The sequence below is a fragment of the Cyprinodon tularosa genome, unplaced genomic scaffold (assembly GCF_016077235.1).
Source record: "Cyprinodon tularosa strain WSP-4 unplaced genomic scaffold, ASM1607723v1 ctg278, whole genome shotgun sequence".
In the NCBI taxonomy this organism is placed as follows: domain Eukaryota; kingdom Metazoa; phylum Chordata; class Actinopteri; order Cyprinodontiformes; family Cyprinodontidae; genus Cyprinodon; species Cyprinodon tularosa.
Window position 1 is genome coordinate 636,760 of NW_024038983.1, and position 24,783 is coordinate 661,542.

The following is a 24,783-nucleotide window of genomic DNA, read 5'->3' on the forward strand; positions in this document are numbered from 1 at the left end:
TGTCAATCAAGTAGTCCCAAACTTAAGGACTTTTATTTTTGATTCGAGAACCACATTCAGAAGCAAAGTTGCAAACACTGGCTGTAATAAAGAGAATACTAATAGTCTAAAAGGAAGCCTTAAACCTTTAGACCATAATTGACTATCATAAGTTTCATTATTGCAAATTCAACCATAGCAGCATCTCTCAGCCACAACAGACATGCTTGCTTATTCAACTAAAATGCATCTATAAATTAAAGCTCTTTAATCTGTGCAACTATATTTAAACTAGTGCAATTTTTACTCCATACAGTTACTAAGATGAGATTACAACAGGTTTTGTGATCACATTTGAAGTATGACAATCATATTTTTCACGCTTGAGTCATTATTTTCACTAAGAGGAGATTTTAGGCTTAAGATTATAAAATATCATTGACACAAGTAAACAACTATATTCCCAGCCAATTGCATGATTTTATTGCGTGCATGACTGATACTAAGCTGCTTTTTAGTCTTGTAATTTTCCAGAAGAGGGATCCGTCTAACACTCCCTCAGATAATCGACAGACTGCAGACAAAAGGAAAATCACCTTAATAAAGATGTCACCATTCATTTTGCATAGCCGTCCTTATCTCTGCTAAAATGGCAGATGACTTCTTCATGTCTGTGGGTGTTTAACTTTAAGAGCAATGAATGGAGACGGAGTGATCGCAGTAAAATCTAAAATAGTTCACCCTTCAGCTCCCTGGGTGGTGGCTTTAAATAGCATTTGTGGCATTCACTGGGCGACTCTTGCTTCTCTTCCACTTTAGCAAATTTTCTTTCTGAGTTTCATTCCCTGTAGAACCGCCTGCTGTTTCATCCATGTACTTGTGGAAGCAGTAGACCCCATACAGTCTGAACTTTTTGTCTGGGAAGCCCAAGTGTCGGACCCCTGGCTGGGAACCTCCACAACGAGAGCGAGGATTGACAATGGGGTACCGAATGCTGCCGTCTTCCAGCCACCCTGCTTCACAGCGATCCAGGAGCTGGAACTTCCACGCTGCATACAGCTGACCTACTTTGGCCACAGCTGCTCCATCTCGAATGCACGCCTTCACACCCTCTGCATAATTTACTTTCTTGAAACGTTTCAGGAAGTATACTTCGCCTGCAGGTAAATTCAGAGAGGAGAGGTTGTGTAAACAAGTGAAAAAGAGGATGAAAACTCATCCATGCATTAGAGAGTCACTATTTTGGCTCTTAGGGTATCAAACACAGCATGTCGCAAAAGCATTAAAAACCTATTAATTAACCTTTTCACCTCTTATGCAGATCTCCAGTTGCAACCATGTGACAAACTAGCCTCAAGCATCCAATAATTGTGAAATAAAAGGAAAATAATAAACAGTTCTAAGAGAGAAAGGAAGTTAGGCACAACCTTTCATTCAATTTTTTTCTCTATCTTTATCGCCTCCACTGGGAATTTAAAAACTCATTCAAGAACTTCATGATGTAATTACCACTTTAGGTGACCACCTCATGTTTTGCATGATATAAATGAATGTAACATATAACAAACCTAAACCGGGGAACAATCGGCTTTTAGTGACAAGGCCCTGCAGCTGCCAGCTAGGAGTTAGACCCGGCTTAGGTTTCCCAGTGAGAACCTTAAGTTTCTGACCAAACCTGCCAATAGAAACCATCCATGTCAGACTCATCCTTGGCTCAGCTATTGATTTTCTGCTTGTTTATGTGACTGCTGACTATTAGACAGACAGAATATTGTCTCATATTTCCTCAGGGGACTTTCAGTAAAATGCTTTCCATCTGGATTGAGACACAATATCTGCCTGAGCCACCGCTAAAGTCTCCTGGCCACAACAGACTGTTCACAGTAATTAACACACATGGAAAGCAATAAGCGGTCATGCAAGCTCCCTGTCAAATAACCTTATCTATTTCTTAGAAACGGATGCTCTGTTTGAACACCAATCATAGGGAACTTTTATCACGATTTGGACATTTAAAAAAACAATGCATGATTTCAATCCCATCATAACAAATAACAAAGCATGTTAATTTTGTTGGGATCTGGGTTTCTGCCACCTTTCTCCAGCAGAGGGCGCCCTGGGTCTCCTGAGCTGGAGCCACCTGCACACCTGTGGCTCATCTTCTCATCAGGAGACCAACTACTTAAGCAGCGGCCAGACCTGTCTTCAGTGCCAGAGTGTTGCCAGTTATGGTTAGCAGAACCTGAGCCAAGCCTGCTGATCTGATTCTCTTAAACCCTGAGGAGTAATCTGATCCTAACCTGTTTTTGTCTTATCTGCTTCCTAGACCTGCCTGCCTGCCCTGACAGCCTAACCTGAAGAACCTCAAGCTGAGTCTGTTCCAGTTCTCAGGAGAGAACCTTGGCTGATCATTCAAAGTCTGAACTCAAGTCTGAAGTCAAGCTCTGCCGCTGCTAGCTCTCTGCTGAACCCTCAAACTCTGGACCCAACTGGTTCCCTCTCTCACTGCGTCAGTCTGAATCTCTCCAGGTACAGATCAGTATCTGACGGTGTCAAGATTCCCCAGACCTCTGGCTAACCCAACTATCCCTTCTCTACAGAGAAACCCTTGTGAAGTCATTCCGGACCTAATTCAGTATCTGTGATTACTTTGTGTGATTCAAAATAAACTGTTGAACTTTTTACCCCTGTCTCCGTGGTGTGTTCTGCATTTGGGTTTGATCCCCATACCCAACATGACAAATTTAAATCCATGGTTTTCAAAACAAGGATGCTATTTAAATGCTGCATGAGTTTTTTTTTTTTTTTTTTTCAATAAATGTATGTTGATTTTAGGAAGAATAAACTGGTAAGGTTAGTGTCCATTTGAGCTGCTCTCCAACAGACATCAAAAGCTTGATGTATCAATTTCTAAGGCTAGGAATATGCCAACTCTTATCCCAACTTCATGTTCATTTCTAGGATGAATCAGGATTAGAAAAGTTAGAATCAATATATAATAAAAAAAAAAAACTAGAATCCAGAACCAAGTTTGTATGAACCATTGTAATAAAAGAGTAGCCAGCAGGTGGTCTGGAGAAAAGGAATGCATAGTTTAACAATAATCCAGCTGCTAAGCCTGGTTTTTGCTCAGAAACCAGGTCGTCTGTGTATGTGTCGCAGTAAACGCAGATTTATGTAAATATCTGCGTTTACATAAATAATTGTTTAGGGAATATACAAAAGTAACTCCTCTCTACCTCTCTGTATAGCCACCCAAAGGAATCCAGTCTGGGTGCTGCAGCAAGAAAGGAGTCCATCCAGATTTCAGATGGGGCCTTTCAGCGCTAGGATGTTTAGGTAAGCCCAGAGGTGCCAGGTATAGTTTAGGAGTTGATCCATTTAGGGTTGAGAGTTAAGGTTCTGCTTTACACTGCCTGATAACAGGCTGCAACTCTATCCTTTCACAATTTAACCAGTTCCTTGGTCTTCCAAATGCTCTTTGTTAAATAACATTCTCTAGGAAACCTCTGAGGTGTTACAACTTAGGCTAATAGTATGACATGACATATTGCCTTACTGAGTCAGTTGTGTATTCACATTGATGGCAATCACAATATTAGTAGGAGTGGCATGATAATTATAAAAAATTTTGCTGTGCAGGTCATTGTGGCCGTAGGAAGGTATAATTGGGATCAAATAATGAGGTAGAGATTAAATGTTGAAAAGGAAAGCTAACACAGACACAGTCTGCTGACACAGACAAACACAGCAGGCTATCATGAACCCAAGATACGTCACAGGTCACATGATGGGTTAAAACCTTGCAGAATCGTACAGTTCAATACCGTTCCATACTCCTCCACAGTATTTACTTATTCTAAAATAGGGATGCACTGATCCAATTTGTTCTGATCCAATCCGATACCTAGGCTGAGAGGTATTGATCTAATTGAACTGTTAATTGAATTAACTATATATCTGCCATGTGTTTCGGGTTTTGGGACTGATGAAGTAAGACGTGTTGTAGGGAGCTCCCACAGACTATTTTTTTACAAGGTGCATTTGAGCTTTTTCGTGTGCTTTTCCTGCCCTCTAAATCTTAACAATGACTTTACGACAGCTCAAAATTCCTCCAAAGCCCAATACTAGCCGAATACTAATAATTCAACAAATAAGGTGGCAAGGCCTGGTCCACCTCAGCCTGCTAGTTCTAGGCCACCTTCGCTTGTTCTTTCACACCCCGGAACGTATGTCACCCGGACTCTCAGGCTGAACTCCTTATTACACTTCATGAAGAGATGGCAGTCATTTTCAAGACACAATTGGAGACAGCGTTAACAAATAATCTGACTCAGAGTAAGTGGGAGCTGTACGGCGTGAAGACTGAGCTAAGCGCTAGCATTGCAGCTATCAGGTTGGAAGTGGATGCATCAAGGGGGACGGTTGCAGACATGGAGGGACCGCTGTCTTCATGATGTTGCTGATGATGTGGTTTCACTCAAGAGCAGTTTGGACAGGCTTTCGGCACAGGTTCTCGCTCTCAACAGGAAATGCGAAGACTTGGAGTCAAGGTCTCTGCGTAATAACATTAGGAGCATAGGACTACCGTTTACATTATAACACAGACTGCGCGGGTATCCTGCGACGTGCCAGAGGCCAGCAGTCGGTAAAGCTGGGGGAATTCTACAATTTCCATCTTTTTACCGCTCAGATCTCAAAATCCTGTGCAGCCTTCAGCGACGTCAGACGCCAGCTCAGAGAGGTTCTGGACATAAGGTTTGGGCTTCTGTATCCAGCCCGTCTCCGCATCCCCAGAGGAGACATCCCAGGAGAGTTTACTTCACCTACGGAGGCGACTGCCTTTGTGAAAATACTCCAGATTAAATAAAAACTGGCTCCGTCACCTTAAAGGTAAATTCTGGTTTGAATATAGTTGCAGCCAGGCTTTTCTTTACTCTGGCGAATTCTAAGTGACTAGTGACAGTGATGGCTGTAATGCACATTTCAATGATTTCAGTTTTGCATAGTTTGATTTGATGTGAGTGGAGCCACTCATATAAGGCACAGACCCCTGAGCCTGCTCTGTGTCATCCAGAGACTCCTGAAGTGGAACCACAGTCGGTGGTTTCCCCCGTTCCTGAAGCTGAACCGCTAGGGAGGGCCTCCTGCATTCCTGATTCGGAACCACAATCGGTGGTTTCCGGTGTTCCTGAAGTGGAGCCACAGTCGGTGGCCTACTGTGTTCCTGATCCAGAGCCGCAATCGGCGGCCTCCTGTGTTCCTGCGGAGCCACAGTCGGTGGCCTCCTCTGCTCCTGATTCGGAGCCGCAATGGGCGGCCTCTTCAGTTCCTGATTCGGAGCCGCAGTGGGCGGCCCTGTCTGAGCCTGTTGCAGAGCAGCAGAAGCGGAGGCGGCTCCCTCCTCGGAGCTTCCTGCAGAAGCGGAGGCGGCGTCCTCCTCGGAGCTTCCTGCTGGAGCGGAGACTGCGTCCTCCTCGGAGCTTCCTGCAGAAGCTGGGATGGCGTTCTCCTCCAAGGCCCCTGCAGCTTCTGAGACTCCGGTCCCGCGGCCGGCCTCCGGAGCGTCTACCTCAGCTCCATTTCCACGGCCGGCCATCTGAGACTCTGCCCTGCTGCCGGTCCCACGGCCGGCCACCTGGAACTCTGTCTTGCCCCCGGGTTTTTTTGTTTTTGGGCGTCTGGTATCCGCCCTTAAGGGAGGGGTACTGTTGGGATCCAGAGGTTTGCCCTCCAGAGGGCGACGTGGATCCCTTTCTGTAGGCTTCTGTTGTCTGTTGGGATCCAGAGGTCTGCCCTCCAGAGGGCGATGTGGATCCCTTTCTGAGGGGTTCTGTTGTCGGTTGGGATCCAGAGGCTTGCCCACCAGAGGGCGCCTTGGATCTTCTCCTGAGAGCTGGTGCTCATTAGAAGCAGCTGATCCCCATCTGCTGATTAAAGAGCTCTCCCTATATAAGCTGAGTGAGAGCTTCCCTCTGAGCCGGATTGTTGTCCTTTCCATGGTAGCAAGCCTGAGCCACCCTGCCTGTCTTAAACCTGAAAACCTGTAAGTCTGAACCTGTCACCTGTACCAGAACCTAACCTGCTCTGTCCTCTCTGCCTTCCAGGGCAGAACCCTGTGTGTTTTCAATAATTACTGGACTTTAACCCTGCTTCTGTGTCCGTGAGTTCTGCATCTGGGCTAAAAATCCTGCTAGATCATGACACCGGGTGCATGGGGGCGAAACCAAGTTACCTTATCAGTGTTAACTCAAATTTCCTATGGCTAATATGAACAACTCAGGTTTAAGATTTATCACCTGGAATATTCGAGGTTTAGGGGGTGCTGTCAAGCGGTGTACAGTAGGGTGTTTTACCATTTAAAGCATTTGAAACCTGACATTATATTTTTACAGGAGACCCACATGAGAAATAAAGACCAGTTCAGACTTAAGTGTCCATGGGTGGCTGAGGTATTCCATTCTAGTTTTAATTCTAAGGCTAGATGGGTTGCCATTTTAATAGGTAAATCTGTACCATTTACATTGACCAAAACCAACCCAGACAGAGACGGCAGATTTCTGATAGTGTTAGGTACCCTATTCAATGTACCTACCCTAGTAGTTAATGTATATGCTCCTAATTCTGGCGATGCATGTTTCATGAAAAGGTTAATTGAAATTCTTCCTTCTCTGAATAATTGTGTTTTGATTTTTGGAGGGGACATAAATTGTACTATTAATCCTCAGTTAGATTGTTCTAAATATGTCCGAACCCAGTCATCAATGGCTAAAACCCTTGCTTCATTCTGTCTATGTTGAGTCTCTCTCACTTGGTTCCATCCCCCCTCACTAAGACAGGCTTCTATCAGTGTTCTCTTAACCCTTTATAGCGTAAATGACCATTTTTGATCACCTGCATACCCCTTAAAAATAGAGTCCCCCCTGTCTTTCAGTTAGGTCTAGAAGCACAAGATCTATATGCAGCCATTCAGCAAAGATTCTGCTACATGGCTGTACATCTTATTTTTGCATTTGACCAATTAGATAAGCCCTTGAATGATATATTACCTACTGTAAATTAAATTGGAAAAAAAAAAAGTAAAAAATTCAAGAAAAAAGGGAAAAAACCTAAGAGAAAAGTTAAAAAGTAAATTAAAAAAATTAATAAGCCTAAATAAACAATTATTTTAAGGTTTATACTCTAAAAGTGCAAGTATGTATGTGCAAGTATCAGCATTAAAGTGTCTAAGTTTATGTAGTACCAAGAAAAATGTTTCTTTTAGTCTCAGTGTTTTTCATGAATTTTTCTTAATATATTCAGGCAAGTTGGTGTTTCTTGTTATTACATTGACATAAATTTTTGACTCCAAAATATCAATATTTTTTGAACATCCCAAAGGTAATAAGGTTAGATTATTGGCTTGAAATTTTGGTTTTCAACGTATTTCATTTAGTGCCCTATAAAGGGTTAAAGAAGGACAAGGATCCCAACCTTTGTATCTCCTATAGGCCGATATCATTAATGAACGTGGACACAAAAATTGTTGCGAAGGCCCTGGCCCTGAGACTTGATCGAGTTCTACCAAAAATGATCTCCAAGGAGCAGACTGACTTCATAAAGGGGCGACAACTTTATTACAATGTTTGCACCTTGTTAACCCTGTAATGCCAAATGTATCATATTTGATACATACTGTTTCTGAAATGTTTTGCGTCTGACACCTTTTGCATAATTTACTGGTAAAAACTTTGCTCAAAATCCTATTGTACACAATCAGATATACCTGATAAGAGAGGGCAGAAGACTACACAAAAAATAATCTTGACTTATCACATAGTAATAAATAATTAATATCAAAAATGTATTTCTGTTTTTTCTTTTTACATATTTTGTTAAAAGGCCAAATAAGGACTTCAAACCAAAAAAAAGTAATTTTCTGTGTTATTTTATTCTTGGATCGGGCTTTAAAGGGTTAAATATTGTTTATTCAAGGGAGACTACAGTTGCACCCAAGGTTGTTATATCAATCAAAAGGCGTTTGATCGGGTTGAATGGAGTTACCCATTTACTGTTTTAACTAAATTTGGAATAGGGAAAAAATTTATATCATGGATGCGTCTTCACTACACACTGCTATGTGCCAGTATTATTACCAATAACAACCAATCCGGATATTTCTTTTTAAACAGAGGTTGTAGACAGGGCTGCCCTCTGTCGCCCCTCTTGCTTGCACTTGCAATAGAGCCTTTGAGTATTTTTCCAAGAACGTCTCCTGGTGTTGGTGTGATCGTCAGGTGTCATGCAGAACTAAAACTATCATTATACGCAGATGATTTGCTTTTGTATGTCACTGATCCATTAGAACCCCTCCCTACCATTGTTAAGTTCTTTCACAGATTTCTTTCACTCTTTGCGGACATTTAAAAAAAAAATCAAAAATGGGGGTCCCTCCCACTCTTTCTGATTGGGAGAATAAGTACTGTTAAGATGAAAATCTTGCCAAAATTTCTATTTCTCTTCATAAATCTACCTGTATTCTTACCAAGAAGTTTTTTTTTTAATAAGTGGATTCGGCTATAGCTCACTTTTTATGTAACAGCAAATCACCCAGAGTAAGACAAAAAATACTTCAGAACTGTAAATTTTGTGGTGGCCTCAGCTTACACAATTGTCAACGTTATTACTGGGCAGCTAACTTAACTAAAATTGTTTTCTGGTCTAATTCAGTTGATTTACTATGGTGTCAACTGGAAGCACACTCATGTCCCTCAGCCTCACTTTTGGCTTTACAGACAGGTCCAACCTCCGTAAATCCATCTGGCCATACCAACAACCCCATAGTTGTAGATACTTTGAGAATAGGATTTCAGTTTAGGAAACAGTTTAAATTTACAGGCCCTATAGTCTTAACCCCACTTCTGAAAAACCCAGTGCTTACACCCGCTACTACTGACCGACCCTCTCTTCTTAGCAAGATAAGGGACTAAAATGTTTCAAGGATTTTTATAAGGAAGGATTGTAGTTTTCCTTATTTCCCAACTTCCCTCACCTGCCACCTGAGCAATTGTGGGGTGAACTTATGCAACTTAACCCCTTGCAAAGGTCTTTAAATTCAAAGATATACAACTTGATTCGGTCATATGACATCTTTCTAACTAGAAACACTAAGAGAGCTTGGGAGCATGAACTGGGGCTGGTTTTTGATGAGTATTGTTGGGAGGTGGCCCTGACAGCGATTCACAAAACTTTTATATGCGCCCGCCTGAGTTTGATACAGTTCAAGGTAGTATTCAGATGTCATTATTAAAAAACCAGGCTGGCAAAGTTATTCTCAAATATGGTGGATGTTTGCGATCGATGTGGAAGTTCACCCTGCAATCTTACACTCATGTTTTTTACATGCTCTGCTCACTCACAATTTTTTGGCAAGTTTACTTTCACACTATGTCCATTATACTTTCAAGAACTATTGATGCTTCAGCACATACTGGTATCTTTGGTCTCCCGGAGCAATATGGTAGATCCTCCGTAAGAGAGTTGGAAGTGATAGCTTTTACCTCTGTGATCACGAGGCGTCACCTTCTCCTTAACTGGAAATCAGCTATAGCCCCATCCACTACAATGTGGATAAAGGAGGTCATGTCCTTTTTGAAGGTGGAGAAAATTAGATATTCGAAAACTGGTAACTTGAACAAATTCTACTCTAAATGGCAACCATTAATTGAGTTTGTTGTTTCAATGTAGAAATGTGACCCCCCCCTGCACCCAGCTCCCCCCCATTTATTCATTTTTTTATTATTACTTTTATTTATTTATCTAGTTGTTTATTTTATCTTTTTCCTGTTGTTCTTTCTCCTCTGGAGGTGTGTATGTTTGAGTATGTGTATATCTGTCACTATATTTTACTACTGGAGGTGTTCTGTGTGTGTTCTTTGTTCTTGAAAATATATGGGAACTGTAGGTGAAAAGTTGGCACTCTTATTTACAGAAATGCAACTATTATGCTTTGTTCCTGTAATAAAAAAATAAATAAATATCTGCCATGTGAGTGAAGGCTTAAGCCTTGATATAAAAATTGTTTAAAAAGAGGTAAGATATGAACACAGATATAAATGTACTTTATATTATTTATTAACAAATAATCAGTGAAAAGAATGAAGTAAAGGTTCCTTGTAAAGTGCACTGGTTGGATCTCTGATATCCAATTACCGATATCAAATCCAGCCTATTAGTCAATATTAAAGCCGATATCCAATCAATTATCAGATCAATGCATCTCTAGTCTAAAACCTCATCTCTGCTCCCACATTTTAAGGAGTATCATTTTTTTGAAAATGCATCGTATGCTTAATCATTGCAAATAAATGAGAGCCAGAGAAACTTGTATAATTTCTTTAATAACCCAGAGGGATGTTTAATGTGCCTGTTTACTAGTAAGGTGAATCTGGTAAACCTTAAAGCTTTTCTTCATTCAAAAATAACATTTGCCAATATTTTTTTATCTAGATGTGCAGAGATTCCCCAAGCAACTATAAATGTTTTTATCATAGACCATTTCCCTTTTCAAATGTGTGTCGTGTCATGGACCCCCACATGTCTGTGCGGCCTTTGATTGAGCGAGTGTGAACCCAGTCTTTGGCCGTTTAAACTGTGTTTGGGTGTATGAACCTGAGAGGACTGTGTTCAGACTCTCTTTGGGTATGTCATTTAAATGAAAGCTCTGGGAGATGAAAGGCAAACCTTGCACCCAGAGGACACTGTGTCCCTTGCAGGACGGGGTCTGATTTAAATCCAGTGGCCTTAGGCATCCAAGATCACAGGCAGAGATCAAAAGAAATAAGTCTCACTCCCCCTTCATCCAACACCCCTCTTTCAGTACGGTAGCATAGCAAGCCATTTCTGACAACATTTTGCTCTGCTCCAGTCAGACACAGCGACTCATACTAGTTGGGTCAGATATACTGACGTTTGTGATCAGCCTGATGAGCTGCCAAGATCTAAAGCATGTGCACTGATTCATCTCACCATTGAGCTTAGAGGTAAAGCAGAAGGCATCATAGCGCTCATCTTCCTTGTGCCTGTAACCATAGTTGCGAACACCAGCCGGGTTGTCCTTGCGGCCACATTGGTCTCTTGGATGAGAGATGGGATACTGGACTGAGCCGTCCTCCAGCCATCCGGCATTACACCAATCCAGTCCTTCCAACCAGGCCTGTTGAGTATGATGTGAAGGATTAAAGATATTACACTAAGAGAGAGAATTTAATTTATTGCATTTTGATGGCTCCATTACTCTAGCACTTAATCACCTGCAGCTTTGTTGCATTCAGAGGGAGAATTTGAAATAAGTAGGTAGGTGCACTGTGCTTTAAAGTGATATTAGCTATTTTTTAATTACAACGATAATGTGTTTAAAAACATTTTTTCACTTTTTTCAATTGAGTATTTCAATTTTAGTCTGTCAATATGTTTTGCAAATTATAAAATGGTCAGTATAAAACTGGCCTTGGAACTGGTTTGAATTTGTGTCAATAATTTCTGTACAAAAATAACACCTGCTTCTTGATTAGATATTTTTTAATATGACAGAAAACATAGAAAATGAGTTTGATCCGTCTTTTTGTTTTTGAATGGAAAGCTTTATGTTGCAGAATTGCAGTATTTAGTAGCTTGAATTAGTTTTATTTGAGAAAAATAGTTTCGGAAATGTTATTTTTCAGTATACCTCTGATAAAATAATTAAAGATTAAAATAATTAAAATAATTTCAGAAATACTTTTCCTTCCTTCCTTCCTTCCTTCCTTCCTTCCTTCCTTCCTTCCTTCCTTCCTTCCTTCCTTCCTTCCTTCCTTCCTTCCTTCCTTCCTTCCTTCCTTCCTGTCTCCCTAATAAAAAAAAAAACAATGTGTGTGTTGAGAACCTGCTGCTATACGTTGCTGGTACCATAGTATCATTTAACAAGAAAAATCTGAGGCTTTAATGTGAATGCAGAAGCTGTAATCCAGACTGAATGGAACAAGCAATGTGTTGTTGTTTTTTATTCTCCAATTTTCACGTGCTTGAGTGAACTGTGATACCTGGTGTGGACATTTGCTCCCCATTTGCTTCATGTTGTGACATGTTATACATTCACAGAGGTTACTCCCTGCACCTTGGTTATATCAAATGGTTATGTCAACTCCTGTTCCCTTTCTTTCATCTTAAACCATTTTGTCTTTTCTTTGGGCCTATGTCATTAACAAGGCAGCTTTACCGACGCAGCTGCTGCTCACTTACTAGTTTTTCATTTTTAGACCAATCTCTGTAAACCATAAACTATATTTTGCAATCATATCCTACCTTTTTCAACCACTCTAAAACATGATGGAAACATATATGGTTTCTCAAATATGGTTTGTTGGGTTTTAAAATATTCATTTCATTGTTATTTTATGTTCACATCCCTAGTATTCGATTCGATGTGTCTCTATTGTAGCTTCTTTTCCTATTGGTGCATAATGGGGAAAAGTTATGTTGCTGTACCAACACTCTTCCAAGTTCACTCTTTTATCTTACCATCATAGACATAAATGTACAGCAACTAATCTGTTATTCATGAAAATAATGTGATGTCAGCCAGGGTTATCTGATCAGATGCATCATGTTACTCTAACTAGTCATAATCTAGTGACGACAAGCACTGTGAGTATAAGATCCTACAGAATGATTACACATTCAATCAGCCAGGAGGTTAAGGCATTGGAGAAAAACCCTGCAGGTGCAGAGAAGGCCTCCACGGATGCAGACTAAGTAATATTACAAGAAAATCTTCCTTGTTTTTCATGAACTAGTGTAAAATGCTACTTTTAGTAAAAAACAAGGATTACCAAAGATTTCTAGCCCGACTGCACATAAAAGTTGTCTATAACAAACCAAGTTACCTGGCTGCAGGTAGGCAGAAAATTATATCAGATCTTAGCAGAAACATTGAATATAGATTTCAATGACAGAAGATGTTTTAGGCTTCTGTGTTTTTGTATTTTGTGATAATTGTGAACCATTTGTGATGTTCTTATCTTAGTGTCACTATATGTAACATTTTTTTCAACCCCTAATAGGGTGGTTTAGCTCTCAAAGTCAGGTCTAGGTCAATGTTTTCCACTCCTGCAACAGAGACTTTTCTACAATGTGGAAATGCATTCCTGTTCCAGTACCACTAAATTTAATTACTAAAGTTTTTACCCTGCATGCATTCAAGATCTACAGAGGCTTGGCTATGAGCAGTTCTTTTAAATAGTTTGCTGTAAAAATGATAAGTCAAAGGGTTTCAGTGGGTCTCAGACACTGGAGTTGGGGATACATGCTCCAGGTTATTGATGAGAGAAGATGTGGACTAAAGAAAACCATTGGATGCAATCAATTCTAGTGGCCGTACAGACATTAGGAAAGGGGAATCATTCCTATCATCATTGATTGCATGGAAACATTACTAACAAAGTTTTTTTGCTCTTCAATCAAACAGTAGTTTGTGAACTCACTTTATGCAGCTGTGAATGAGATGCCAGAATCGCATCCTGGTCTTTGCAGGCATCCTCAGCCTGATGGTAGTTCAGCTTGTAGCGTCCCTCTCGGGGGTAGTAGGGAAAGACCACACCTGCAGGTGAAACAACCACAATTTCTATGAAGTGAAATGCTGTAAGATGATGAATGTTTATTTAATGAAAAATCTCAGTAGGATGTAAAACTGATCCTTGACCTTCTAAGTCAAGGTTCACAAATCCTGTATCATCCTCCATGTCATTGGTGACCTCACACTCGTAGCGCCCATAGTCCTCCAGTGTGACGTTTTGGATGATAACTGAAGCATCGCCTGGTCCTGCCTGTTCCAAAAACACACGTCCACGGTATGATCCAAACACACGCTGTTGCCTGGAGAAAGCCCCAAGATCAACCAGTTATTGTTTTTATGTTGCATTGAATATTTGAAAGGAATTAAATGTATCATTTGATGCTATTTAAACATGAAAATATATTTTAATTATAAAGAATGCTGGTATTTACTTTCCAAGTGCAACAAAGACATCCTCAAACTGCAGAGCATCGGTCACTTTAGTCCATTTGATCCGGATGCGAGCAGGATCTGTGTCCTCTGGCTCATGATGAAATCTGCAGGGCAGAGTGATGGAGCCACCCCGATGTGTCACCACCTTACCAGGAGCTGTCTGCACAATCACAGCTCCAGTCTCGTCCTCTGGGGAAAGACAGAACAGAAAGCTCAATGTTTTTCTTCAGTTTTATTTTCATGTTTTTACACAGAATTGCTATGTTACATATAATTTTACTTCTCGGTTTCAAATTCCATTTAACATTTTTAAATCATGTCATACCCAATGGCATGATTTCTTAAATGTTAGTATTTGATATAGAAAGGAGGTGCTGTGATTTCTCAGTAGGTTCTATAGCTAAACTAATGTGCCCAGGCCCTTTATTGAAATTGTCCCACATATGGGAAATTGTGGTGTTACAGCAGCAAAGGTTATAATAGAAGCGGTCACACCATGGGGACCTTAGAAAAGTGCATAAAAATAACAGGTGGGAAAATCAAACAAAAAGAGTATTGTACTGTACAGTGTTTTATAATATAAATACACTGCATCTGGAGAACAGCTGTGGACATTTTTACAGTAATGGATATGTGAATAATAGCAGCATCACTAGAGATGTTAAAAATAATGACAGCAACATATTATTTAACAGACTATGGGCCGGATCGATCAAAGGTTTGCGTGTATAAAAACGTGAGCTATTTCACTGCGAACGCTAAAAAATGTACAAACTGATCTATCAACAGCGTGCTAAAAGGATTTGGTCTTTAAAAAGTGCTAAATAGCGTCTCTTATCCATTTAGTACTTTTTCTGCAATGAATATGCAATATGGGGCGTTTACACGCAAAAGTGCGTCTTGTGGGAGGAGAACATGTAAATATATTAATTTAGCACTCGCAAAGTGATTTATCAAACCTGAAAGCAATTTTGCTAACGGTATCTGACTCTATATTTAACATGTTTCAAAAGAAGGTGCAAATGGTCTGTATGCGTATTTGCGCACACATGGCAGCGGTTATTGTCGCAAGAAGGAGACATCGAAATGAAGCAAGGAGACGCAGAGAACGCATTTTTTCACTCCGTGTGAATATTTTTGGAATGAACGAGGAAACGATCATCAAAACATATGGTTTATCCAGCATTGCCATTTTGGAGCTGTTGGGGGAACTCCGAATGGATTTGGAGCCAGGCACGAGGAGGACCCACGCAATACCCCGGATATCCCAAAACTCCTTGCAACATTGCACTTTTTTGCATCTGGGATCTCCCAATCTCGTTTTTCAGAAGTGCTGTCCAACGTTCTAAATGCCATGTCACCCTGACGCCCTAACGGAGAACCCCAACCTCTGCGCCTGTGGAGCAACATGCCAATGCTGCGGGGATGCGTACGCGCAGTAATCTCATCCACAGTCACTTCTTGTGAGCCATTTGGTATGTGCATTTTTTTACAGGCCAATACAAAACACCTGTTTTTTTTGTTTTTTTTTTTACTGCAGTGAAGTAGAAATTCAGCCACATACCACCTTAGGGAAAAAAGGTTGCCAAAGTTTATATATATATATATATTTTTTTTTTTTTTTTTTTTTTTTTTTTTTTTGGAGGGGGTGGGGGTGTCACTGTTAGATTAAAATTTCTTAATGCACTAGTTTGCACAAACTACAAACTACTTTGCCGCAAACCACAAAACGTGCAAAACCATCATTTAAATACCAACAGTTTTGCACCTGCCACCAGTTACGCAATCGCTCTTGTTAAATCACCTGCAAACCATGGTTCAGCCCCTCGCGCAAAATTCCAGTTTGTGAGCGCAAATTGCTGCACGCAAAATTGGATCTTGATAAATCCGGCCCTAAAAGACAGAAGCAGTGCAAAAATCAGCATGAATGTAACAACTCATTGATGTTGTTGGGGACAGTGATGTTAGAAAGTCTTACAGCTGCTGGGAGGAAGGATCAATCATAACGCTCCAGATTGATATTTAAAATTCTAGTTAAAATTCCAGAACTCATCTAGAGCCTACATAGATCCCATTTCTTACCCAGAAAAAGGAAAATCAATGATAAAATATGCTACTTATGGACAATGTCTAAAGTTGCCTGTGGTTTATTTTCCTTTGTCTAATTGATCATTTCCCTGCACAGCATGTCTACCCTGCTGCATTCATTCCTAATCCCATTATCCACTCTAGGATGTCAGCAGAGCTCCTATATGACATGGTTCACTGAAATGCTTCAAAAGCTGTTTGTTGAACTGAACAATGGGCAAGTGAAAATCTTTTTATTTCAGACATTCGCTTGAGCTATGGCATAAAAATGTAAACGTTTAATTAGCAGTGTTACAAAAAGCTTTTTGCAACAGGATGCCAGATAACGGCACCTATAATCACCAGAGCCAGCCATCAATTAGACCTCTCCCTGCTTGCTGCTCTTATCAAACTTGTGTATATGTCATGAAATTATAAAGGGGTATTTTATCAAATCTTCCAACACATTATTTGAACATCAAAAACGTTGCATTTCAATAATTTGTTATCATTATTATTATGAATAATTAGAAGATGAGAAATCTGTGTCTTAAATGTTCATAAATATTTTAATAAATTATTATTATTATTATTATTTTTTTTTTTTTTTTTTTTTTACAGTGTCCTGTCTGGCAAGGTGGCAATAAGAATAATTGTCTTGATGCCAAAAGGAGCCCAACAGATTTTACTTTCACAAGTGTAGCGGTATGGCAATTGCCATACTGCTCCACTTGTTTCATGTATATAAATTGCTTTATTATAATTATGCAGGGAGTTTTACAGTTCATATGGACACTGCAATGTAAGTATAGCAGAAAAACAGAAGAAGAAGAAGGTAGTAAAAGAAGAATAGTAAATTATTATTAAAAAAACTGGGAGAAATATAGGAGATTGATCTCTGAACATTTTCCAATCTGGGTGTCTCCTAGCGCCCTACCTTTGGTAGTTTTGCAGACCAAAAGCTCAGACCAGGAAATCACTGTGAAAGCTTTGGAAAGTCCAAAACCAGCTGAAATGTATCACTGAGAAGAGATGCATTGGGATCTCCAGAACTTGATCCCTTCATAACCCGACCATGTGTTTGGAAAAGAAACTGTATACTCAACGGCATGTTCTTCAAATTTTCTTTTGTTTTCAAGACTAATAGATCAACATCCTAATCCTAAAACATGGGAAATAAGCTGGTAGACTTTAGCTTTGCTGTTTCTGCTGTTGGGATCCATTTTATAATAAGCATCTTTTAGTCAAAAGCAGTTGAGTATTTACTTAATTCTATGCTCTTTCTGCTATACTTCTATTCTGTGGTCATTTTCACTATGTATGTTTTAACTTTTCATTGACCACAACTCAAGATTCAGGATGGCGGCAAGGGATTTGCAGGCAAATTTAAACAGGCAAGGCTGTAAAGCTTCAGATATGGGGAACTCCTAGCAAACAAAATAGAGAGACTGCCTATTCTGAAGCCTAAAAAGATGCGTTTTCTTCCCCACATAAGAACTATCACTAACATTGCCTCACAGGGCTTTGCTCTACCTGAACAAAAATTACTGCAGTTCAACCTCTGAGCTTCTGTAAAACTATAGAAGCTCAAAGATGTCAAAAGTGTGATTGGAACAAAGGTGCGTGCAGACAAGAGATGGACTGGCTGCTCCACCAATGCAGTCAGAAACACCTTTGTAAAAAAAAAACAACTAAATAAAATAAGAGAAATACTTTATCTTTATTTAGAAATACTTTATATACTTCACTTTTTGTATCATTACATGCAAAATCAAACTTAAGTTGTTATTTCACATTTTATCTATCTGAAATTTACTGGGTGCAAAGCTGAATATTTTGCATGCAGAAAATCATAAAATTTTTCTTTATGAAGATTTTAAATTGAATTTATAAATGCATTTCCCTTCAAGATAGTTTTTTTTTTCCTCTATCGAAAAATAGAAAAAAGTTTGCACTCTTACAAAGTTGTCACGTTTTTACTCTTTGCCACGGTATTTCATATCATAACAGAAGTCAGTTTAATCTGACTATCCTAACCAATCCAACCCTCTGAAAAAGCAACTAAGCTCATTTTCACAAGTGAAACCAAAGCCTAATTATTACTTGACCTGCAGATATAATGATCATAATTAAAACACAAAGAATGGTGATTATTAAAACCTGATTTCAGGCCTGCAGATGTTAGACATATAAAGTATTAATACCAAGCACATGCACCACTCTTCTCCTGGATGAATCTTCAGGCAGGGATGACACAGAGACAGCGCAGGCCAGAGGGAGGATTAGGAAGAACATTTCACCAAAGATATGGGGCTGACGTTGCTTTAAAACCTGCAAGGATTAAACAAAGTTTACCACAACTTGTTAAAGAGAAAAAAACTTCAAGGAAACCTAGAAAGAGTGAAGCTGTATACAGTGTATACTACAGAGTATAATGAGAAGCATGACAAACACTTCATAAAACTATAAATGCCTATAACAAAACATCCTATGGTTGAAGGTTAACATTAACACTTTATCTAAAAATATATATATACTGACTGTTATGTCTTTTACTGTTTGGCAACCACCAATAAGTGGAGAAAACGTTAGGCCAGAAGACTACTTTTGCCTTCATTAGGTAAACCATTAAACAATAACTTGTCTATGTTTAAAATTATTATCATGGTTTATGGCACTAGAGTCCACCTTTTAGATCTGGAAATATAGATGCAGTTCTTAGTTTTCAGATCTATCGATAGGTCCATTAGCCCGAGGTCACCTCACTAAATTATTACCGGCCTGTCTCACTGACTCCCACCATGATGAAGTGCTTCAAAAGGCCAATTAAAGAACATATTGTCCGCAGTCTCTCCCCAACGTTCGACCTCTTCCAGTTCGCCTACCTATGGAACTGGTCCACTGAGGACGCCATCTCCTCCACTCTTCACCTGAGCCTAGCTCACCTGGAGGAGAAGAACACAACCTTTCCGATGCTGTTCCTGGACTTCAGTTCAGCTTTCAACATCATCATCCCAGAGAAATCTGATATGCAAACTGGAACAGCTGGGCTTCAATACGCCCCTCTGCAATTGGCTACTAGACTTTCTCACAAACAGACCTCAGTCAGTCCAGGTTGGACAGAACACCTCTGATGTCATCACCTTAAGCACAGGCTCCCCTCAGGGCTGCGTCCTGAGCCCCCTGCTGTTAACCCTGATGACACATGACTGCGTCCCCGGGATCACCACCAATCACAGTTTACAGTGGGCCTCATTAGAGATGACAACGACCTGGACTACAGAGAGGAGGTGGAGCAGGTGGTGGGCTGGAGCAGAGATAACAGCCTGATCCTGAATGTAGAGAACGAAAACGAAGGAGATCATCATTGACTTGAGGAAAAATCGGCCTAACTACGCTCCACTGCTCATCAACAGCTCAGCTGTAGAGGTGAAAAGCAGCACCAAATTCCTGGGGGTGCACATTACTGACAACATAGCCTGGACCTTTAAACACCACCTCACTGGTCAAAAGGGCACAAGAGCGCATGTACTTCCTGCGGAGGATGAGGAGAGCCCACCCATAGATATCCATAATAAAGGCTAGATGTCTTACGGCGGAGTCTCAAACGTCATCACCGGCGGCCATCTTGCCTCAGGCAGGCTTTCTGTTGTGCTCTGTGGTACCTAATTTAAGGTGAGTGATCAGCACGAACACAAATACTCTTATCTCATTGAATTCTTGACGGATTTACAAACAGTTTGGTTTCTTACAAACATTATGAACGTGGCTATTATTCTTTATGCTTGAACATGTTGAAATTGCAGATTTTCTTGTCGAAAAATGACTTAATCGCGCAGCATAGTTGTGCATCACGGCTACTTGCGCAAGTTATCAAGGCTGAGACTATTAGTCAATTATATAGGTTTTACTGACACCAATAACAATTGTATGACAATTAATCTTTGGTGTAAATTACAATCTTTGTGGATGTGGTTGTAGTTATTAGTTGGCTAATAACAATAATCTGAGTGTTGTTGTATTTTCATTATTAGCCTAACGTTAGCTGGCTAATAACAAGAAGCTGCAAAGTGAGACCTAACGTTAGTAAGTTAGCAGCTAACGTTACAGTTTAGCTAGCTGCTAGCATTAACCAGCAAATTTACATCAGTGGAAGAGGCAGAATTTAACATGATTTCCAATCGATTTGGTTTGTCAACACATCTTACATTATGTTACAGGAATTTGCTGGGTTTATTAAAAGGAAGATGCCAGACTTTTGCTATGACATAATAGTATTACAAGATTGTTGTTGACTTAAAGCTTTTATAAGTTTGTATTAGTTTCATTTGGACAACTTAAAGATGGTGTTGTGCCAAACATTCCAGCTCATCTTCAAAGGGCATGTGTATCATTGAAATTTAATCACATATTGATATACCAATCTTATACACTGTGAATTGTTGTTGGTCACTTTTGTTTTTGTTTCTGCAGGTTATATAATGTGTAAGCAGGAGGAGAAGATCTTCCATCCCCGTTTGCTGACATTCCTGCACTAGTACATGACCACAGCTACCTTCCTGTCCGCTTTGATGGCCTTGTGGACAACGCTCTCTTGTACATTACACAGAAGCTCAATAAAACCTTCCTTTTCAAAGGGCATTAGCCAAGCTATGTTTTTTGGGTCATTTTTTAAATCTCTGTCTTCCATGTGTATACCATCACAGTAGTGTAGGTGGGGATTTCAACATGCTACATCTATATATACTTGTGAAGGGGACTATTGTACCAATTTTAATAGCAAATAAATGTCACTTTTATAATGGTTTAAAAATAGGAACTTTTGTGTAATTACCCCTGATATATAATCCAAATAGTCTACATGAAACTTCAAAGTGTTACCTTTAATTTGAAACCTGGATTATGCTTCTACACCAAGAGGTTGCCACACAATAAGCCTTTTTTGTCAGTATTTCATATTTTTATATAACAATAATATTCATATTATAAAAGTATGTATGTAAATATATATAAATTAGGACTATGAAATAATTAATCACACCCAAATAAAAGTGTTATATAAAAGTGTTATACAGATATCTATCTATATATATATATATATATATATATATATATAGATATCTATAGATATATCTCTATATAGATATCTATATAGATATCTATATAGATATATATAGATATCTATATAGATATCTATAGATATATCTCTATATGTATGTTGCCATTCAGTACACTGAGTTTTAATAGCATAAATTGATTTAACATAAATACCTTGTGCATGTGTATATTTATTGCACCTGTTTGTTCTATTCAATGTTCTTTTCATATAAAATTCCATGGTTATAATTATTCATAAGTGTGCAGTGTCATAACTACATGTCTGACTTTTGTTTAACAAACCAAACAGTTTGAGAATCGTTAGACAATTGAGGAAGTTATGGTTATTTAAGTACATGCGCCTTTAAAACACAATGTTACGAATGAGCGAGCTGCCTGTGGCAAGATGGCCGCTACGTGCGGACGTCGACCCCCATTGGCCAGCAGCGCGGACGAGACATCTAGCCTTTATTATGGATATCTATGAGCCCACCTGCCTTCACCCTTCCTCACTACCTTCTACAGAAGCACCATATAGAGAGTGCTGACCAGCTGTCTCACTGTGTGGTCGGGAGGCTGTAGCGCCGCAGACTGAAAAAAAGTGAGAAGAGTGTTGAGAGCAGCAGAGAGGATCATGGGGGCTCCTCTTCCCTCCTAAAAGACATTTCATCCCAGCGCTGCGTGTCCCGAGCCCGTAACATCAATGATCCCTCACACCCCCAACATGGACTATTCTCCCTGCTGCATCCTGGGAAGTGGCTTCACCGCATTCGATGCAGGTCCAGTAGATTCCGAAACAGTTCTTCACCAACACCATCAGGCAGCTGAATTTTAAAAAAACTCATGAAATTGACATATATATATATATATTATATATATATATATGTATATATATATATATATATGTATATATATATATATATATATATATATATATATATTATATATATATATATATATATATATATATATATATATATATATATATATATATATATATATATATATATATATATATATATATATATATATATATATATATATATATATATATATATGTATATATACATATATATACATATATCCCAGAGTTAGAAGTCAACGAACTATCTTTTTATTTGAATTATATGTGAATGTTGTTGTTGACCTTTAGTGAAATGTGAGCCTCTGCTGATTTCACCAAAGTAATAAACTTTTATTACTCCAATTGCACAGAGCCCTGCGATTGCAGGCGTCCTAATAGTTTGACTCAGAACACAATGCCAATAAAGATACTGCAGTAGATGAAACCTTTACTTGCATTTTAGGCAGGGCTTTCTAAACACAGCAAACAACACACACTAAGTTCCAGTGTTTGGGTTTTCTCAGTTCCTCTGGAAATTAATTCATCATCACAACAAAAACAAGCCAAGTAAGTCCAGTAATACTGATTGTTTCTCTGCTCTGTTGAAGCACTACTGCATACCCAAAAGTCTTAACAGGATCTCAGGCCTATGGGAACCAAATGTACTAAATAATCAATCTTATATTCTCCTTACTCATTATAAACAACCCTACTCCATCATTCCGTTTTAGGTTATTCTAATGGTTATCCCTGCAGTTGCACATTCATGCAGGGCACAGAGCTGCAGAGCTCAGTCATTTTGCAGAGGACAGAAGTCATTTTTAACTTACCATGGCTGTCAAACCAGTTTAAGGTAGATGTTCCTCCGTCTTCATTCGGGTTTAATGTTGGTCTGCTGCAGAGGCAGTTACCTCTGTCCCTCCCTCTATCGCTGCTCCCTCACACTGCAGGGGAATCACCAGTGTTTGTGGGTCCCGCTAGCTCCTTAGTGACGCAGCACGTTTGTGTGTGCTTTGTCAGCACATGAGTCTATTTGAACATAACAGAAAAGGAACAGACTGGAGAGACAAGCTGTTTTATTGAAAAAAATGTCTTGAAATCTATTCAGTGGTTTAGCATGAACCAATAATACTCTCAGATTTTTTAATACTGTTTATTTACACAATAGAACTAACTACCATTCTTAGATGGGAATTTTATCAAATCTTAACGAGCAACCTAAACATCACAAGCACAATTTCTTTATTATTTGTGTTTTTACTTTTTTAGAATGACAAACATGGAGCACGAAGCTTTACAGAAGTCTGGGCAATATATGAAAGAGAGAAAGGGGAATAACAATAACACATCAAATTATGTTGGTTTATCTAAGGTCTGAAAGTATTAACATTAATTTATTCAGTGCTTCAGAGCAGAATGTAAAGTTCAGTTCACTTCAGCTCCAGTATTCATACTAAATGCAATGCATGTATGTAAGAAAAACTAGTCATGGTAGTATGTTTAGATAGGACCCCCAATGAAATGTTAGTAGAGTTCTAAACTGTATTCAAAAGAATTTACAGCTGGAAGAACACAAGGAGAGCATGGCATACAATGCAATACAAGAGGCAAAATGGTAGGACAGAGAATGAGGCAGCTGAGCTGGGTACACTGGAACCCAAGTTGTGGAGCAAATGTGGTAATGTGGCCTCCTTTTTTCCTTTTTTGAAGTTAACTGCATGTTTTATTTTTGTAATTTGGATTTGCTTTATTTTGAAGTTATTTACTTTCTTGTGAGATTTATTTTTGTGTTGGAGAGAGGCCCACACGTTGGAGAGAGGACCGCGTGTTGGGGAGAGGACCACGCGTTGGGAGGATCGCGTGCTGGGGTGGACCGTGTGCTGGAGGTGACCTCTCTGGTGCCAGCTATGTTGGAGAGGCCCACGAAAGGAGCGCACGTTGGAGAGAGGACTGTGCCCTCCATCATGCCAGCTAAGAGCGCATCTTTTAAACAGACTGTTCCATTGACTCTACTCCTGATTGCCCTGTATTTTATCTCTTTTTTTAGTCAACTCATCCAAATCAATTATTGAACTTTTACGGATTAGTCCTTTTTAAAGCTCACAGTCACCGCAGTTTGTTTTGTTTGGTTTTATATTGCACCTCTCGGGTGCCACACAAAGCAGACATGAAACCAGTGTGGACCCACTGTGGCTCTACCTTTCTTATACCTCATCCAAAAAACTAAGGTTATCCTGAGCTATTTTGTGAATTAGTGCTGCTATAGGCTTAGACTGCTGGAGGACATAGGGACCCCCTTTCATTATCCTGCTTCATTCTAGCTCTATTCTCCCATTCTTCAGTATTTGTTAGTTCAATCTCTAATGTTCTGCTCTCCTGCTTTTTCTCATCATAGTAGCTACATCATGTCTGTTCCCCTTTGGCTGTGACAAACATCCTGGAGAGAAATATCAGCTGCCATCAACACCTTTGTTTATAGATGTTGGAGCTTGGGCTGTTTTTTAGTGTAATTCTGTTTCTCTGGCTGGGACTAATTGTATCTTTTCTCTTTCATTCTCTGACATGGGAGCTGGCTCGGAGCTCGTCTGCCTTGCTGTTTGTTTCCTGGACGGGGCTGCCTGTAGAGCTGGTTGACAGTTGCCTTTTGTATCTCTGCTTCTTTTTCTTTGTCCGCTTCTGTCTCCTTGAACCCCAGATGGACTCGACAGATGGCCGCTCAAAATGAGACTGATTCTTCTGGAGGTTTCATCCTGTTAAAAGGAGTTTTCCTTTC

At 39.5% G+C, this 24,783-nt stretch overlaps 1 protein-coding gene across 1 annotated transcript; it reads right to left on the bottom strand.

Annotated features, from left to right (window-relative positions):
- Positions 1 to 22,980, bottom strand: hapln4 (hyaluronan and proteoglycan link protein 4). Its single transcript, XM_038290259.1, has 7 exons — positions 22,841 to 22,980; positions 18,274 to 18,400; positions 14,002 to 14,191; positions 13,697 to 13,869; positions 13,479 to 13,594; positions 10,987 to 11,173; positions 1 to 1,136 (listed from the first exon to the last, which is right to left on the bottom strand). The coding sequence occupies exons 1-7, from the start codon at positions 22,841 to 22,843 to the stop codon at positions 745 to 747; spliced, it is 1,188 nt and encodes a 395-aa protein (XP_038146187.1). The 5' UTR covers positions 22,844 to 22,980; the 3' UTR covers positions 1 to 744.
- Between the last annotated feature and the right edge of the window lie 1,803 nt (positions 22,981 to 24,783).

Coding starts and splice junctions, on each gene's coding strand:
- hapln4 (XM_038290259.1), bottom strand. Junction 13,595..13,696: donor TGTGAACCTTGACTTAGAAG/GTCAAGGATCAG, acceptor TTTCACCTGCAG/GTGTGGTCTTTCCCTACTAC. Junction 1,137..10,986: donor CTTTACCTCTAAGCTCAATG/GTGAGATGAATC, acceptor ATTTACCTGCAG/GCGAAGTATACTTCCTGAAA.